Source organism: Zeus faber (genome assembly GCF_960531495.2).
Source record: "Zeus faber genome assembly, chromosome: 16".
NCBI lineage: Eukaryota > Metazoa > Chordata > Actinopteri > Zeiformes > Zeidae > Zeus > Zeus faber.
The window spans coordinates 12570379-12590281 of NC_137202.1; the positions used below are offsets into that span (position 1 = coordinate 12570379).

At 46.1% G+C, this 19903-nt stretch overlaps 1 protein-coding gene across 1 annotated transcript in view; it reads left to right on the plus strand.

The window, feature by feature from the left end:
* The window catches only part of ttc27 (tetratricopeptide repeat domain 27), a gene marked incomplete at its 5' end in the record, with an annotated part of 114316 nt that extends 94961 nt beyond the window's left edge, over positions 1-19355 (plus strand). Inside the window, 5 exons of the mRNA XM_080016375.1 lie at positions 1707-1872; positions 10190-10387; positions 12317-12428; positions 17562-17662; positions 17812-19355. Coding sequence (XP_079872501.1) covers positions 1707-1872; positions 10190-10387; positions 12317-12428; positions 17562-17662; positions 17812-17937 — 703 coding nt within the window. The 3' untranslated portion in view covers positions 17938-19355. The remainder of the gene's footprint in view (positions 1-1706; positions 1873-10189; positions 10388-12316; positions 12429-17561; positions 17663-17811) is intronic.
* Between the last annotated feature and the right edge of the window lie 548 nt (positions 19356-19903).

Genomic DNA, 19903 nt, shown 5'->3' on the forward strand with positions numbered 1-19903 from the left:
CAGATGTCGCTGCTTTCCTCTCTTGTCCTCCTTCTGTCGTTATGATTTCCTTGCTTTCCTTCTCCATCTCTCATCTTTATCTCTGAGTCGCCTTCGTAGGCCATGTTTTTTTTTGTTTTTTTATATATACACCTGGACACACATGCGTCTACTACCCAGACGTAGAATGAACACAAATCCACCTCAGACGTCTATTGAATTAGCCACCAGTTCCCTGTTTAGCTTGGCAGCATTGGTTCACGGGAGCCCTGGTCTCCTGTAAGAGGCTTCAGAGAAATGGGGGGGGGGGGTGGGGGCGAGGGGGTTTAGAGGGGTTGAAGGGGGAGAAGTGCAGAGTTGGCTGGGGGAAGAAAAAAAAAAGACAGGGACAGGGCAGCTGATTGAAGAGGGACATTACCTCGAATTTATCAAACACAACATCAGCCGGACAACAGAACCGGCCGCTGTGCTGATAGCGCTGATTGATTCACTCGACACAGGCATTGGATTGATGCCTCCGTGGGGCTGACACTCTCTCTCTCTCTCTCTCTCTCTCTCTCTCTCTCTCTCTCTCTCTCTCTCTCTCTCTCTCTCGCACACACACTTACGCTTGTTACTCCACTCGTGGGATGTCTTTCACCCACACCCGGCCACCTATCTCCAGCTCAAGCCCCATCATACCCGTCCCCACAGCACAATTCATCAAGCTCAGGTTCATCTGACGAACCCAATGTCACCCTGTGGAAGCCATGTTTCCTGGAGATGGAGGAGTATGTTTTGCGTGTGATTTGTTCACTAGTAATTTGACTGTTCCGACAGCAATGTCTTGTCATGACACGCGGGAACTTTATTTTTGCCTTTTAAAGCAGATTACCTAAGAGGTAAAAGGCAGTTACTCCTGTTGTGATTTTCTTTCTCCCTCGTCTCTCTTCCTCTCTCTCTCTCTCTCTCCCTTTTCCCTCTTGCTCATTCGCTTCTATTCAAATCAGCCCTCTGTGCTTTCAGGCCTGAAATTAAAAAAGTAGGGAAGCTTCTATTAAACCCTGGTGGTTAGTAACGCTTCTAATCCAGTCGAAGCACTTCTTCTTCTTTTTTTCTCTAATGGTGGGGATGAGGTGAGAGGTACCAGGTTTTTTTTGGGGGGGGGGGTTGACGGCGCCCACGCCTTCTCAATTCCACCCTTCCCCTCATATGTAACTTTCTTTACAAAAAAAAAAAAGGGTGCAAAATCTTTTTCCAATTTCCTATCAGGATCACCTCTAGGTCACGGTACAAAAGTGTGTCCCAAGTTACGCAACCTTCTGTTGATATGAGCGTTGGCACATGGAACAAGAAAGGGTGATGAAAAGAAAGCATCACACACTCCATTATGTCTGTATAATAAATACGCAGCAATAGTCACCAATACTATTCGTTAAAAAAAAGTTTAAAAAGTTTAAAGTTCTAAATTGCCACCTTCGGTTATATGATTGCCAGCTGTGTTGAAAGTAGCATTGCATGTATTGTTCAAGTTTGGGTTCTCTTTTGAGCAACGCTGTCTTTATTGTTTTCCTTATTACTTGATATGGGTGAGATTGTAGAATAGACGAAGGGGGTGGGGGGAATCAGCACTTTGAAATTGAACAGGAGGATCTGCGATGTAACAGGAAACTGAGAGAGGCTCCTTCCTTGTCTCTCCCTCCTCCCTCTCTGTCCCTCTCCCTCCTCCTGTGTCTTCTCGCCGACAGGGTCAAGGCCTTTCGCACGCTGCGGGAGGCCTTGAAGTGCAACTATGAGCACTGGCAGATCTGGGAGAACTTCATCACTGTCTGCGTTGACATCGGGGAGTTTGCCGAGGCCATCAAGGCCTACCACCGCCTGATGGACATCCGCGAGAAGTACAAGGACGTCGAGGTAAAAGGACCGAAGACAAAGGGTTCATGACACTAGATGAATCTGAGGTGTTTGTGGCCACCGATGCAGTCCTTTCATAGCGTTTTCCTAAATTAAATAGACGGCTCTTTTGTTTTGGAGGATGTGGGAGTCGTCACACCATGTTGATGGACTCCTCTGGCTTGTTTCCCTCTCATCGCCCCGGAGGAGTGTGAGTGCGAAGTCCGACTTGGTTAATATCTCCCAGGAGCTGATACAGCTGTTGGTGTATCGGACACACAGCATCACAGTTGTCTTCACAGCTCGATCCTAATATTTCTTGGTGTTAGATACAATTTTTTGCCTGTAGTAATACTTGCAGGAGTTCACCAGCGTATGGATTTCTCTGAAGTTTTATTTGAGACCAAGAAAGAACACAAGTAGAAATATATTATACATGAAATCCAATAAATATTTAGCAAACAAGTCTCTCTTGAAGTGGGATATTGGTAAACAAAATTGACCCTCTCCAATCAATAACCCCCAAATCCTTGAAAAAAAAAATATATATATATAAGAGAGAGAAATTGCAAAAAAAAACAACAAAAAAAACCCACAATCCATCATACGCAGCCCGGGCTGAAACTGATAAGAAAAGCCGCCTTGACCTGCCGTCGGGAGCGAGGGGATGGATATCGCCTCGTGGGACAGAGGATATATGGCGCCGTTTGATCCGAGTGGCTGGTCGTGTGCGTGAGAACGTTCCCGATTTAAAGATTCCTGACTCTCCGACGGCGTTGGAGTCGCTCCAGGAGAGAGTCCGCGCTTTCGCGGCTGGATGACGGAGGGGACCAGGTTCAGACGGCCGCCGCCCAGGACACGGTTACGTTTTGTCCGCTCACTCTACCCAGCACCTTTTCTATTCTTCATTTCACTCCGTACCTCATTTGAGAGAAGCTTAACACAGATCATACAGGCTTGGAAAGGAGGGCCTTAGATTTAAAGTTTGAGTGCCTTCCATATGAACTTTATTTTAATTATTATTTATTTATTTTTTTTGCCAACCCTGCAAATTGACTTAGTTCGGTTGTCTGGCTCACCGTTTGAATCCTGTTCATTTGGTTTTTAGATCTGTTGAGAAAGGGGATTTATCCATTTCTTAGTACTTCATAAAACTGCCCTTTAGAACAAAATTGCAACAAACTTCTCCCAGAAGAGGGGTTCAGTGTACGGATGGTGCGCCTGGTAACTAGTTTTTGTTTTATTATCATGTGGCCTTGTACATATTGCAATTCAAATTAGTGTAATATACAAATCAAATTAGCTGTCAAATTAACTTCCTCTTCAATGCTGCAGTGTTTTTTGGGGTGGGGTTCAAATCCATGTCATTCTGTGGTTGGGTCAGAAGGTCTTTTGCGCAATAGATGACGTAATACCGGTAGGAGGACATTTGGTTCCAAATACAATAAAATAAATGAATAAAATAAAGACAATTGCAAAAACGTGGCCAAAACCCTGGTGAGCCTCCCATGACAGTGGTTTCATGGCTCTACAGGGTTTCCGCGGGTCCTTAAAAAGTCTTAAAGTCTAACATCCAATAATCTGAATTTGGGGTCTTAAAATGTCTTGAATATGATTTTGACGAGTCTAGAAGATGATTGGATTATACGGGACACGGCACTCTGGTGCGCTCCAAAGCAGGAAGTGATGCTGCGTGTACCGGGCCAAACAGTGTTGTGATGCACTCAAAGCGTGTTCCTCCATAAGCGGCGATGAAGGTACTCCAAACAACACTCAAAACCATCCTGCAATAACCCGGCTCTTCAAAAGACAAACTAATTGTATATTCTTTCCCGTAGTCCTAATTAATCTCCTTGTGGTTGCACTTTCAAAAGCATTTACGAGGGGGGGACGGAGGTGAAAAGCCTCATTGAATCACATCTCGCTAATTGCATATCCGCCAACGCATGCTAAGGAGAAAATTAACAGAAAATCAACATTAACAGGAGCCGCTTCAAATCGAGAACACGGCCAGCAGTAGCGTTTTGAGCATTGCTGTTCCCGCGCTCCGCCCCCCGTGACAACTGCGGTCGTCGGGAATATGAGCAATTAAATTGTACGGAGGCATCGCTCTGAACTGCCGCTCGGCTGTCGAGAGCGGAGCCGCGCCGCACGTGCACGTGCACGCTCCTCCGTGCACGCCGAGCTCATCACCTCCGCCCACGACTCCACTGACATCACTCTCGAGGAACTTTATCTCTAGAGGGAACTGCATCTCTTTATTAATCTTCTCAAACTCTATTGTGACTAGTAGGATGAGCTTATTACATTTTAATCTATTTCCCCCCCACCACCGCAGTCTTTCCATCCACCGCTGTCCTTGTTTTTTTTTTTTTTTTTCCTGGCACGTTGTTTTCTTACCCCCCGCGCCTAGAACATTAATTTACTTCTGCTGTTGTTCAGCGCCAGTCCCATCAATTAGGCCCGAGACTCAAAGAAGCACACGCGTGGAGGAAGGTCGGCACCGTTCTCAACAGCCTCTGCCAACTCCAGTAAAGTAGATCTCTCAGAGAAATTGGGATTAGCGTGGCGGACTTGGATCCTCTCTTCTCCGGCCGCTCCTGGCCTCCAGGCTCTCGGCCCAAAGCGGTCGAGCGAGCCCCCCCCCCTCACGTCAAGAGTTTGCAAGGCCTCTTTCCCTCAGAAGGGGTTCTCAACCGGCTCTTTTGTTTCTCAGTCGTGTTGCGACAGAGATTTTTGCCAGCATCAGTCGTAAAGATTTAAAACCTCGTCCTCCTTTTCCCTTTGTTTTTTTTTTTTTTTTTTTACTTCTCCTGGGGAAACAAACTTGTCAAAATGTGTTTGGAGGCGTAACTACAAAGTCTCTTCTCATCAAAAGCCTGTTCCTGCCTTTCTATTTTTTTGCAGATGCCCCGGCTCGCACCTTTTTTCATTTTTTGAGTAGTTGTTTTGCACTGGCTGCGTTGCCGTCGTTTAAACTTTTAATCAGATCTATTCTTGGGAATGACTTGTCTGTCATGCTGTCTATGTGCCCCACCCCCTCATTCGAGCACAATAACAACCCTTTGTATTTCATGTTAATATTTTTTGTTTTTGGTTGGGGTTTTTTTGTGACCAAAAAAAAAATATTTTGAAGAGAGCTTCTTCTCCAACATGCAGGACAGAGCGATGGAGAGAAGTGCTCCGATTGTCTTTTATTAAATGGTTATGTAATGGAGGCCGAGATAGAAAGGTTCCCTACACTCACACATACACCGATCAGCCACAACATTAAAACCACTGACAGGTGAAGTGAAAAACATTGATCTTATCGTTCCAATGGCACCTGTCAAGGGGTGGAATATATGAGGCAGCAAGTGAACAGTCAGTTGTTGAAGTTGATGTGTTGGTAGCAGAAAAAATGGGCAAGCGTAAGGATCGGAGCCACTTTGACAAGGGCCAAATTGTGATGACTGGACTACTGGGTCAGAGCATCTCCAGGTCATGTGGGGTGTTCCTGGTTTGCAGTGGCAAGTACCTACCAAAAGTGGTCCAAGGAAGGACAACTGGTGAACCTGCGACAGGCTCACGGCTGCCCAAGGCTCACGGCCGCCCAAGGCTCATTAATGCGCGTGGAAAGCGAAGGCTCGCCCATCTGGTACGATCCCACAGAAGAGCTACTATAGCACAAATTGGTGAAAGAGTTATGTTGTTACGATAGAAAGGTGTTAGAACACACAGTGCATCACAGCTTGCTGTGTATGGGGCTGTGTAGCTGCAGACCGGTCATTGTGTCCATGCTGACTCCTGTCCACCGCTGAAAGCTCTTACAATGGGCACGTGGGCATCAGAACTGGACCATGGAGCAATGGAAGAAGGTGGCCTGGTTTTCTTCTACATCATGTGGATGGCGGGTGTGTGTGTGTGCATCATTAACCTGGAGAAGAGATGGCACCAGGATGCACTATGGGAAGAAGCACTGTGATGCTCTGGGCAGTGTGATGCTCTGCGCAATGTTCTGTTGGGAAACCTTGGATCCTAACACTCATGGGGATGTTACTTTGACACATTTGACCACCTACCAAAACACTGTTGCAGACCAAGTACAGTACATCCCTTCATGGCAATGGTATTCCCCGGTGACAGTGGCCTCTTTGAGCAGAATAATGCGCCCTGCGTTGTGTGTTCAAGAATGGTTTGAAGAACACGACAAAGTTGACTTGGTGTTGACCTGGTCTCCAAATTCCCCAGATCTCAATCTGATGGAGCATCTGTGGGATGTGCTGGAACAAGCAGCCCGATTCATGGAGGCCCTACCCCGCAACTTACAGGACTTTAATGATCTGCGGCTAAGGTGTTGGTGTTAGATACCACAGGACACCTTCAGAGGTCTTGTGGAGTCCATGCCTCGACGTGTCAGAGCTGTTTTGGCGGCACGACGGGAAGCTACACAATATTAGGCAGATGGTTTTAATGTTGTGGCTGATCGGTGTTTAGGCATAGGGGGCTTTGCACATGTGCATTTAGACATATCTCTTTAGACTGCAAATGGGATACACATCTACTTTGAGAGGTGCTCAAAATTATTCATCTGCATCCAAAAATCGAAATTGGACATTTACAAGTTACCTTGCGTTTTATTTTCAGCAACAACAGCCTGCTAGTTGAGTTTAACATGAAAAGATGTGATAATAGAGTCAAACAAACAGCGAGGTTCGGAATCTTTACCAGAATGACGATGACATGGCGCATCATGATTTTGCTCGACTTCATTACACCTCCTAATCATGTTTATCTTAAGAAATTCAGAATTGCCGAAGATCCAAATTGAAAAGTTGATATATATATACCCGCCAACCAAGAATATCTAAATTAGTATCACTGTATTAAAAAAAAAAAAGAAAGAATAAAAACGACAACATTGATGAATCACAGTCGCCCAAAATCATTCCTCTTTGTCTTGAAACAAAGTCGAGTAGAGACCACCACTCTCTGGGCGAAAAAATTCTAGTAAGCTGGTAGATAACCAGAGTCTAGACAAAAGGAAATCAATCCACACATGCAGCCAAATGCAATATTCCATTTTTATTAAGTAAAATTCATTCTAAATGGGTAACCATGAAGCTTTGAGTCAGGCTTTCGTCAAATTCTTTCCCTTCCCCTTGCTCGCGCAATGGGAAGCGTATTATTATTAGACCAGTGCTTCGCTCCCCGTCTCCCTGCCCCGCGGACTCTTCCCTCCACTGACTGGAGGGGACAGAGCCCCCGTTCCCAGATGCAATAACCCTAACGCAATGTTATTAAATCAGTGTGATCATTTTCAACCTGTCCTACACTCTCTGCCTCGGGAGAATGAACGTTCTCCCTCCAAGCGCAAGGGCAAGCGAAGCACCCTTCACTGCAAAAGACCCATCTAGTGTCTGAGCTGCATTTTTAAGAAGAATAAAGTAATAAAATCTACGAATATAGACCTGTCTCCATAGAGACTGGCCGGGTTTCAGTTTCTCGTCTTTGCAGCCGAACTCCCCAGTTTGGATCAGATTTGCCTTGCAGACTTGCAGGTTTCTCCAATGGGCAGTATGCACAAGCGCTCCGCAGCCTTTGATTCGATTCATCCTATTGTCACTGCGGATGCTGCTCAGAGTTTGTCTTGTTAGCGTCGGGGTGAGAGAGCAGCCGGAAAGCAAATATCAGCTAGAACTCCGCTTTGGAGGCTTGGACTACCTGAAAGGCGGGAAGTAGAAGAGAGAGAGATTGGCATGTTATATTAGAGTGTTGAGATGGCAGGTTGAGACAGATGGATTGAATATCCCCCCACAAACACACAGGTAGGGTACAAACAGTATGCACATGCACTCTCGTAAACACACATTCACCGGTGATGTCCTGCTGCTCCGCGGGTCTAAGGTTTGGAGCCTGATAGCTTCCCCCTTTACACATAGACACTTGTCAGCTCAAATTGAACATTATTGAGCTGATTTTCAAAGAAAACTATGCACACAACAAATGATGTATGCAAAAGAGTATGAATGATTGCATGGAGTTCACCATGAGAGCAGACAGGGCACGAGAGACTGCAACACAGTGGCTCACATAAGATTTAAAATGAAGCACTGTTTGTTTAGTAATAGAATTGATGATGTGTATCTAGTGAAGAATCCTGTGAGTGTTATTTTCCCGGTGTCTGTAAAAGAACTACCATGTTGTCAAAACATGTTGTCAGTATACTTAATGTGAGGAGACCTACATCTGTTCAACCCTGATGCCACCCTCCATGTAACGGTTGGACCAATTGCAGAAAGAGGGAGGTCTCTGAACTTTGAACTGTGGAATAGTTTGCCAAGATGGCTATTTGTCCTTTTCTACACCCACATTTTTGCTCAAAAGGTTCTGTCTATAATATGCACCTCCATAGTGAAGTTAACATAGCAAATGACAATTTCATTATAGTTATTGTAACAGGATGCATAAAAACATTCTGAGTTATAACCGTTATTCATACAGGCTAGGTTGAAATATGTACTGAAACGGTGATTTTTGATATTTCATCCTGTGGCAATCGAAACAATTCAAAACAAAATGCCGAGTCAGGTCAAAAGCGAAGAATGACACGACTTCACAGCAAGAGTCCCCTCTCTCTGCCGGGGAACGAGTGGGTCCTTTATTTTATTTTCACTGCACGAAGCACGAACAGGAGAGCGACCATGATCCTCATTTATGAAACACGACCAGGAGGAATTGTAATTGGATATTATTATTTCTTTCCATCTCCATGAAGCCACGAGATATTATCTGATTTTATATCTGTTCATTTATCAGCACTTAAGCGATGGATTGCGACTTGCAAATGCATCGTGGTCCTCATGTCATTGGAAGGATGTCGAGTGTTCATTTTGTGCAAATCCTCATTACGTGCGCAGGCTAGTCATTTGTCGTATCTTCAGAAAGAAATACTCCTCCCAGAAGCATTTCTGATTCCAGAGAAAGTTCTCCGAAGCTGGGATTTTATGAGATCATATGATAAACAAAGGTTTGTTAAAATGAGACCCATTTCATGTGTTTATGTGTAAGGGAACCATCACTATAACTATATATAACTATAGAAAGGTTCAGAACAACTTTGGAGGGAAGCCTGTCCCCAACACTTGATGAATGTACATAAATTAGCTCATACAGTCGGTATTCAGTGTCCGCGGCCAGCGTCCTGTTCCGTGTGGCTGTCCCTTGAAAGAGTCTCGGCAGCTTAACCACGTCACCGTGCCTGGGTGTCCTACGTCGTCTGCAAAACCATGTTTCATAGTGAATAACAACCAAATGTGCGATGATTCAGACACAGTGCTGCTGCCACCCAGCTCCACCCCGTCCTCCCTTCACTCATGATATGAAAGGCGTTAGTGTAAAAGTGACGACGTCGGCTTTCTGTGACGTGACTCTAAATAGCTTCAAATTTGAATGAAAGGTTGTTATTTTAAGACAGACTCAGGGCTGTCACTCGAGTGGCTTGGTGTCACTCTAAAACTACAAAACATGTCTGTCTGTCTGTCTGTCTGTCTATCTGTGAATCTGGGTTTGCAGGCGAGTGCTGCAACCTTGGTTTATTGATGCGAGTACGGTGCGGTTATTGAAGTCTGAGCCTTTCTTCCCGTTGTGTGTGTGTGTGTGTATGTGTGAGACCGTGAATTCCGACTTTGCCGTTCAATTTCCTACTCAATTTAACTTTCTAATCAGATGAAACTCGCCTCACCATTCCCAGGAGTAAATATTTAATTCATGTATGTAAACATGAAGGCGGTTGGAAATGATGATTTCTTATCGCTCAGGCCTGTGGGCTGTTTTCCCCTGCACTGTTTTTAATTGCTGGAGAAAAATCCTGGCTGCCTATACATTGCCAATATATATATATTTTTTTTTCCTTGATTTTGGCACTGACAAATGAGTCAAGCAAAATCTGTTTTCCGACTTAAATCTACGATGCCCAGACATGGTGAATACTCGGTCCCATCCCACCATGTGACCAGAGGACATGTGCTGCTTTTGTGTGTGGTCGGTTGCAACAATCACCACATTTTTTAAATATATATCACCAGATGGAGACAATTTCCTTTTTCACTGGTATGAGCCTGGAGTAGTGGGATGTCAGAGTCTTGTGGGAGATGCTGTAAAATAGGTTCACGCAATATGTCTGAGTCACTCTTCTTATATTAGTCACATCTTTGAGTTGTGACTCGGAATGTCCAAGCCCTATGTGTCATCACACATGGAGGTTTAAGTAAAATCACAAGCCTCAAACCACTGCTGCAAATTTGGACTCTGCATCACATATTAAGGTTATGTTAATTGATTTATATTACATTTCCAGGTGATAGAGATCCTGGTGCGGGTCGTGGTGGAGAACCTGACGGACAGCCAAGGGCAGGGAGGAGAAAGTTTACGGCCGAACCTGCAGGAGCTGCTGGGCCACGTCACCGCCCGGCACAGCTCCGATGCTCGGATATGGCGGCAGTATGCCTTGCTCTACGGCAACGGCCACAGCACCGACCCCGAGGACGACCAAAAGGTCTGCGTTCATCTCACACTCCATACGGCTATAATCGAGTTCTAGCAGGTTTAATAGTCAGCACACACGTTGACATTACCCATGACCATTTCCCTGGTGTTAGCTCCCTTTTTTTGATTTTTAATACAGTCTCTATAGGGTTTTGGATTTGTAATGACGTGATGAGAAGCCTTCATTCAAATAATCTCACTGCTGCTCCCACTGACTCATCAATTGTCATATTGACAATGTTGCCATGTTTTGTATTTGTTAATTCTGTGCTAAATCAATGGAGTGTTTCCATCTTTTTAATGGAATTCACAAATGCAAACTTGGACAAAGATATCTACTGTAATTGTCAGTGCGACGAATAGATATTAAAAATCTGACGTCAGCTATCATCGGGCAAATGGTCAGGGGTAATGTAACGTGTGCAGACTAGTAATTACGCCGGTATGCGTCCTTTAACATTCCTCTAACATCCTTAGATGACTTCAACCATGACATTATCCTGAGAACGGAATGGAATGTCGTTTGTCATTTGCTCCCTACTGGTGCCTGCTGTGGTCCCAGTTCATCAGTTCACCACGCCAGTGTAGCATGAGAGAGTTTTTAAAGGTTTGCTGGTTCATCCAAATCAGGAAAATGGATGTAATTTGGTTAATCTAGAAAACTTGTATCATAGTATAATTTTTTGAAGTATACATTTTTACTGGCCAGGGGGGGGGCATCTAGCCGGTTGCAGTATGGTGGGCCTCGCCTTTGCCCAGGTCGTTGGTGGGCGTGGGGGCCCGTGTGTGTGTGTGTGTGTGTGTGTGTGTGTGTGTGTGTGTGTGTGTGTGTGTGCGTGCGCGTGTGCGTGGGCACAATGTCTCCACTGGTGAGTGCACGAGACTTGTCCCAATTAGTTCTAGTGCATGAGGTCGGAATTATATCGTAGCCCCTCCAAGCAGCGGAAAAGGCCCCGAAGCCATCCCTGAGTCCCACACGGCTCGCCTGCGGGGCGGGCAGTTGTGGCGGGGTGCCAGTCTGGCTCCGGGCCTGTGGTCCCTGCCTGGCGTCCGCGGCCCGGGTTTTGCGCCTGTGGGTGCGTCTTATGCCTGCACGTGGGGGTGGGCTGCATGTGTGCGCTTCAGGGGGGAAGGGTCTCCTCGTCTTTTGTGGGACAGGTTTATGCGCCTCAAGGCCGTGTGTAGGTGGTGTTCCACAGGCTCCCGGGCTCTCTGTGGCTCCAGGGCACGGTGCTCGGAACTTTTGCTGAGGTCGTAAAGTGTTTATACAGGTGCGGGACTCAGGGATGGCTTCGGGGCCTTTTCCGCTGCTTGGAGGGGCTACGATATAATTCCAACCTCATGCACCAGAACTAATTGGGACAAGTCCCGTGCACTCACCAGTGGAGACATTGTGTGCGCGCGTGCGTGCACACACACACACACAGACAGGCGGGCTCATCACAGGCGCACACACACACACACACACACACACACACACACACACACACACACACACACACACACACACACACACACACACACACCACCAGCACCTGCTTTGAACACACTCCTGATTACATTCCTCTCCTTTTCTCCCTCATTTACTGCCATAACTGTGACAGGAAGAGGCCATGTGCCCAATTGCTGTTCCAGTTTTCCTGGACTTAATTAACTTTGTTTTTTCAATACCTCGTTGTCATCTGATGTTTCTATGCTAATGTTTTTCCATGTACATGCTCTTTGTTTCTATGTTTATTTGTCTCACCCGTGGGGATTCTCCCCCTCTTGGAAAATAAAATGAAAAAGAATGGAGTGTAGAATTGAGTTTTTTGGAATATGCATGTTTACTGTATATATGTATCTAGTCCAATTTTTTTTAGTTGAGAATTGGTTTTCATTGATTCTTTTGAAATGGGGAAATGCTGTTTTCTGACTTACGCTGTCTCCTGGTCTGCAGGCGCTTCAGTTCCTGAGCAAGGCTCAGCGCTGTGAGCTGCAGAGCAGCGGCTGGGAGAAGGACCCAGGAACCTTCAAGGAGGTGATCCAGAGAGCTGTCGACCTGGGCAATGGTAAGACCACCACCATGACAACTATTACTATACAATACAACTATTACAGTACAATTCAGCTATAACTAACAATACAACTGTTACTATACAATACAACTATTACTGTACAATTCAACTATTATTATACAATTCAACTATTACAGTACAATGCAGCTATAACTAACAATACAACTATTACAGTACAATACAACTATTACAGTACAATACAACTATTACTATACAATACAACTATTACTGTACAGTACAACTATTACTGTACAATACAACTATTACAGTGTACAATACAACTATAACAGTAGAATGCGATTAATATACAACTATTACGATACAATACTATTACTAATTTACAATATTATTACTATACAATACAACCATTACTTACTATGCAATACTGTTACTATCCAGTACTGTACAAAGCTATTACTATACAATACTATTACAGTACAATACAACTATTACTATACAAAGACATCCGCAATGGTCGCACCAAATCATGGCAACCTTTGAGTCGTTATCTTGCTCAGGTGTAGGTGGACGGGAAATTCAAATAAAATTGTTTGCGAATGACATGAGAAAGCATCAGGCCATCCCATCTTCCCCCAATGTGTTCAAGGGACACCAATGTGATCACTGTGTTTAGCACCATTTCCAGGAAGTTGATCCGGTGGGAGGGACTAAAAACTTGGAGAAATATGATTGGGAACCAACTGGATGAGATTGTATTCATTCTTGTAACCACATTCTGAAATGGTTGCAATCAGCCCACTGTGTGTACTGTGTGTACCGTGTGTAGCGGCGATGATCCGGTGAAAGGGTGACGTTCAGATCTGAATCCACTGAGGGATTTGATCACCGAATGAAAGAGGAAAAAGGAATTTGATCTTCTCAACATTAATAACCAGCTCAGCAAGTCAGAAGTTGCGGTAAACTTTGAATCCACGTCTGCTCCCGCCAGGGGCTGGTCATTGGTCACTCGTCAAACCAATCCCAAATAACCACATCAAATAATCATTTTGGAAGGGAGTGCTCCGAACCTCGTTTCTAGAGGAAGCAGCCCCCAGAGCCCTCCGTTGAAGCTTTCCCCTCCGGTTTGTTTATTTCAGCCCGTCTCCTCACAGACAATTACGCACCACTGCCATTCTTTTTCGTTTCCGGCGCACACCGTATCTCGGTCTTTCTGGCGCGCGCACACAATAACGCGGCAATAACACAGATAACGGCCCCCACTTCTCGGCACGCCCCGCGTGAGGCGTGGCAGCTATCTGGTGTTTAGATGGACGGGGGGCGGGTGGCGCTCCATCAGGCTTAATGTCACGTTGCCTACGCCACCCCCCCCCCCCCCCCCCCCCCCCCAAGTCGCCTGCCGCTCCACCGTGATGGATGAACGGCGGCGGTACCGGGGGAGAGGAAGACAAACAAGCCCCGCTTATCCCGTCGCCCTTGGCCGAGCTGAGATCCACGCTCCAAACAATTAGTCCTGGATTTGCTTTTCTGTCTCGGGATTATTAAAGGGCAGAGGAGGGGGCAAAGGATGGAGAAACGAAAGGAGAGAAGTCCTGTACCCGGGCTCCGTCCAAGTTGTAAATCTCCAGAAATCACTGGGGTTAGTTTTTTGTTTTTTTTCTTTTGGTTTTTTTTTGGTGTTGTTTTGATTTTCCTCACACCGGGACGCTGCCATGAATTAAACATCTGACGCGGAGTCGAGGGATCACGGAGGCAACACGCGAGGAATAGCAATGTGGCCCCGCGGAGCCACGCTTCTCTGTTTCCGTCTGGGCGGCCATTTTACCCTGACGGCCGCGCGTTTCAGTGTGACGCTCGCACGCGAACACGCCTCGTATCACTATGCGCACGCACACACACAATCAGTTGGACAGGGAAGTTTGCAGGGAGGTTCCTGAGAAGAGTTAGACTGGAGCCGTGCGAGAGGGAGGGTCAAGAGATGAATGGCGTTCGTAAATTACGCGTTGTGACCTTTTCAGCCAAAGTGGAATGCAGAAGAAGCACTGGAGGAGCGAGGGAGGGAGGGAGGGAGGGAGGGAAGGAGGGATGGTAACGTAGCCTCAGAGCAGCTGCAATATCATGCAATATCAGTTTGTTTTGACCTGCTTCTTATGAGCTCTTGTTAGAACTCTCTGCCAGAGGCGACTTCCTAAATTCTGTGATATATTATAATATATATATATATATATATATATATATATATATATATATATATATATATATATATATATATATATAATTTCACCTGGGGAAAAGATCCATAAATCTGTCGCGATGATGGGCTGTTAGTAATAGCTTTCCGGCAGAGGGTGTATGTAGGTGCGATGCGTCTCTTCCAGAACCGGACGGTTTCATCTGGCTGTCAGGGACGGTGACGGCGGTGTGATTAAAGCCGCCCCCGCCCGCTAAAGGTCGCTAATTATTAATGTGCCGCGTCTGGCGCGTCGATGCGGCTCTGCCGGGTCACATTCTGACTCGTCTCGCCACCTGAATCTCTCCTCACCTCTCTTTTCTGTCGAGTTCGATGATTGTCTCCGCGTTTCACTGGTGCTTGTATTCCAAAAGCCCGTCCTTCCAGTCCCGGCGTGCCTGCATCTCTCAGATGCAACAGAATCTTTGAAGTAAAAGTCACACAACAGTGTTGAACTACATTTCACTGCATATATGTATGAAAGTATGTATATGTATGTGACAAATAAAAAATCTTGAATCTTGAATCTTGAAATGGTTTTAAAGTCGATTATTTACATTTAAAATCCCTTCACCGTGATTATATATTGTCACAGTGTGAATAATGAGTTGTTTATTGGAGCCGTGTATACAAACGACACTTAGAGTTAAGTATAGTTATAATACAGAATGTATATTTTCTTCAGTGGCAAAACAAAAATCTGCTTACTAGAACCCCCCCTGAGCGCACACTCAAACTCCCCTCCACGTGTGAATAAATTCACACCAGCGCAGGTGGAACTGGGCGGAAACAGTTTGTGCAGCGCCGCGTACACTTGAGTTCAGTCATCCCAACACATGGCTCTGAGGGCGAGGCTCGCAGGGTGGGTGTCATGTCCGGAGCACATGCTGGTGGTGGTCGTCGGACGTCGGGATGCGCCGAGGACTCTGATTTCGCAGAAACTCAGCTTATCGTGGCAGCGGAGATTTAATCCCTCTAACTTCTGATGTTTACATACTGTAGATCCGCTCCCCGGATAACTCCGACCTGTCGGATCACTGAGCCGCTGCGGCGGGTTTTCCGGCTGAACTTGCGTCGTCGTGTTCGCTGAAGCCAGCTCGGTTTTTTTCTCTCCCTTTTGCGTGAACGAACCCATCGTTACATGTTCTCAACAAGAGCCGACTTGTTCATGTTGCTTCTACCAGAGCAGGAGGGAGCTGGGAAAACAGCCAAGACGCAACACTCGTGTGTTTGTTTGTGTGTCCTCGCTATACTGAAGCCGGTTGGTGTTGTTGTTCTACACTCTTGATTGAAATATGTCCTGAAGACAGAATCAGTGCAATCGTGATAAGCGATAAGATGATCTCTAAAATCTTATACAGCGCCATCTACTATGACATTGCGCCTCAAAACCGACTGTTTCCCTTTCAATTCATACAGTAGGTTTATCGTGGCACGGTGGCGCAGTGCATTGCACTCCTGCCTTCACAGCAAGAAGTAACTGGGTTCGAGTTTGCATGTTCTCCCTGTGATCACATGGGGTTTCCTCCACCTAACGTCAGTAAGGACCCCCCCCCCACCAAAAACATGCACACATCATCGTCTGACCAGCGATGGACACTCGTCACCAGGTCGATGAATGCTGCCCACTGCTCCTGGCTGCCCCCCCGGAGGAAGGACAAGCCAGGATGGGTCAAATGCAGAGGCCTCATTTCACCGGCCACCATCCAAAGCGTGTGCGTGTGTGTGTGTGTGTGTGTGTGTTGTAGTGTGTTGTGTGATAATTAAAGATTCTTCTTCTTCTATCCAAAGAGACTTGATGGAATAATTCCTCTTGCACTTTTTTTATTATTATAATGTTTTTTTTAACCTGTGCTGTCAGCATGCTGGGCATACAACACAGAGTTTTTTTATACCATTGCATCGAGGACAGAGTTAATCTGCAAGTGGAGTTCAACATCTCAACCTGCAATGCGACTCTTTATTCATTCTTAAATCATCAAGAAGGCTTTTCATGGTTTCTCCTCTGGCTCGCTGTTTGTTTTGTCTTGTGCTTCCGTCACGCCTTGTTTCGCTCGTTTCATTTTTCTAAACGCAGCCAAACCCAATCTCGCTCTCGCTGTCACTCTGCGGATAACGATCACCCCGCAAGGTGAAGAGGGACACCTCATCACCGAGCCTCTGGAGACACGTTGCACTCGCTGCCCTTCCCTTTATGGCATCTTGTGTCCTCGTCCGTTCAGCGGAGGTTCACTGCAAATACCGAGTGTGTTGGTTCTGCTGGGGTCAGGGAGGGGTCAAGAGATCCCCTCCTGATTCCCAGAAGGTCGAGGCAACCGCCCCACGCCCCTCAAACATATGAATCATCATCATCGTCTCACGCTATGTCTACTGTTGGCTGCCATTCACACTGACGGTCATCCATCCCATCCGACGGCAGCCTGGAATCTGTGAAATGTTCAGTCCGGCAGGTTTTTTTTTTTTTTTTTTTTTTCCTCCACTCCGCTGGGAGATCTGTGAAGCAGTGTTAAAATGGAAACGCAATAACGTGAAATGGCACTCATTTATTGCATTTTTGGCTGCCAAGCCTTTTCTTTTAACACCTTCACCGGTGGAGGGAGGGTGAGCCGGACTTGCAGGCGTTCCTGCATTGCCGTGCGGTCCATTCACCGCAAGGTCCCAAAGCAAGGGCATCTCACAAGTTTTCTTTTTTGAGGGCGGGGAATGGGACCATTTAAAACTTCCTGCGGATTTTTCTCTTTCCGTTCTGTACACACCTTTCATCCCGTATGATAAGCATGGACAGACATTGTAAATGCATTGAGGTAAGGACGAAGTGCAGGGGGGAAATCACATCGAGGACTTAAAGCAAAACCGAGAATCGCCTCTCTCACTGCCCTCATTTGTTTCTCTCTCGCCCCATCTTTCTCAATCTCTCTTCCCCCCTTTCCTTTGCCCAGTTGCCATCAGCTGTGCTAAGAAGAAGAGCAACATTCAGGAAGCTCTCCAGATGCTCTCCTCCTCACGCCTCAGCTTGAGGAGTCTGGCCACCAAAGCCAAGGTACCGTCGATTCCAGGGAACTCAGCGCGGCGGTTCACCCCGAGTCCTTAAAGCTGAATGAACTATGATTTTTTGCGAGTGTTCGTGCAGTGTGTGTTTGAGAAAGATTTTCACTCCCGCTACCCCCCCCCCCCACTCCCCCCCCCCAGCAAACGCACACGGATGTCACCACCGGCGAAATCCATGCAGACCTGAGCTCCAGTGTCTCGGAGCTGGAGCGGCGGATCACGGAGCTGCAGGAGCTGAGCGGCGAGCTGCGCGGACACTCAGAGTGATTGACCACCCCGAGAGACTGCGCAGTCACAGACTTCAAAAGAAAAGAGACTCCTCACGGCTGGATCCTTGTGTGCTTTTTAGAATCCCTGACCTTCCTGAGTTGAACTTGAGCAAATCTACGGACATTGACTTGTGATGCAAAATTATTCAATCAATGGAATGACTGTAATCACTGAAGTGGAATTTATATTATCTGTGTTGGCCTCACAGTAACATAACATCAGCACTGTCAAACACTCAAACTTTTATCTATATTCATGACTTTAAGCCCAAAGGGTATCTAAAAGCTTTATTTTCATAATGTGCTTTTAATTTTTCCCCCTTGTTGGAAAGAGTTATATTTCCATTTCAAAATGGACCGCAGTCTTCAGCACCACAGAAAGGGTCAAATAGTTTTAGAGCCGGTGTGCCAACTTGTATCACTATAGAATAATGTTTTGTAGTGTCCGGCCCTTGGAGAACTCTGACTCACACTTTTACTGTCACGGCATGAAAAAATACATAACTTGTATGAAATGTTTCCTTTGCAACAGTATAAACACCTTTTCTCGCCCGTGGTCCATTGTTATTATTATTATTACAGTGGACTGGGGCCTCTGAGACCCCAATTCCCCCCCCCCGCCCCGAAAAAATAGAAGTGTCTGTGCCGCTGTGAGGATGAGAGGTGTAAGAATGAGGGGAAAGCTGAGAGCTATTCCAGACGCTGAGGCCCTGAGCGTGCACGTTGATCACTGCAGGGGCAGTCGGCCATGAAAGTGTCATCTCCAAGCACACACACACAGGTTCAAACGTCCACCGCATGCACACTGACATAGACTTCTCAGCACGCAGGCTTTGGCATTGGAATAGAAGGAGTATTTTTTGTGCGCACACACACACCTCTCACTGGCTCATGATGCATCCAGCGTCGGCCAGGTCCCTCATCATTATGCCCCTTGGCCGCGGCAGGGAGGAGGACTCAACAATCTTCTCTTAGATGTGTTTCTCTCTCTCTGCCGGCGGCTAAATGACCTTGACACCTTGTTTTATTTTTATTTTTTTAATCTTACTTCCCTTTTTTATGACCATCACAGAGAGGATGTTTTTCTTTTTGCCTATATCACGTCAACTGACCAGCAGTGCCTCCTGCTTGGCTGTGTCCAAGAGGGAGAAAAAAAAAGCCAATTGTAGATGACTGATAAGGAAGTGAAGGAATTTTTACATGGTAGATACGAGCGTGAGCGCTATCTCAATCCGCCGAGCTCCGCGCACAGATACCGGTAATGGAGGTTCATGTCATGTTGCGATTTGATGGATTTGAACGTGTCACACAATGTTTACAACAAATGCGTGTCGGGAGGAATTCTTTAGTGTATGACAGGATTTCAACAGTTTAAAGGAGTTTGTGTATTCTATCATGAGTATTTTCCATCTGAAATGTCCCTTCATCTTGTAATAAAAGATGAGAAAATACCCCTCTGGAGGTCATTTTTTTCCCCACAGACATATCCCCAGGACGTGCACACGGCAAGTGTGACACAAGTCAAAAGCCTATCTTGTAATGTTGTTTTAAATGTTCCAAGCAGTATTCCGAGAAAAAAAAAAAGTCTCTAAATTACTGGAATTATTTGACGCAGCCACTATTATGTCAGAGCCTCTAGGAGGACTCCCTTTGAGGTGAGAAAACAGAGGTCTGCTTGTTCAAGCTCTCTGAGATTTTGGGTGCTGCCCCAAGTCAAGAGCAGCCGCCTCGTAAAGCAGTCAGCGCACTGAGGAGAAACACCCCAGTGAGGTCATGTAGGGTAAAAATATAAATAAATACAGCATGGGTATAGATAAATACATCAGGGACCAGAAAGGATAAAGTGCAATGCTATTTTACTTCAGGTCTATAGACACCGATCAGCCACAACATTAAAACCACCTGCCTAATGTTTATGGGTCCCCCTCCCTCTTCCAATACAGCTCTGACCCCCCGGTGCATGG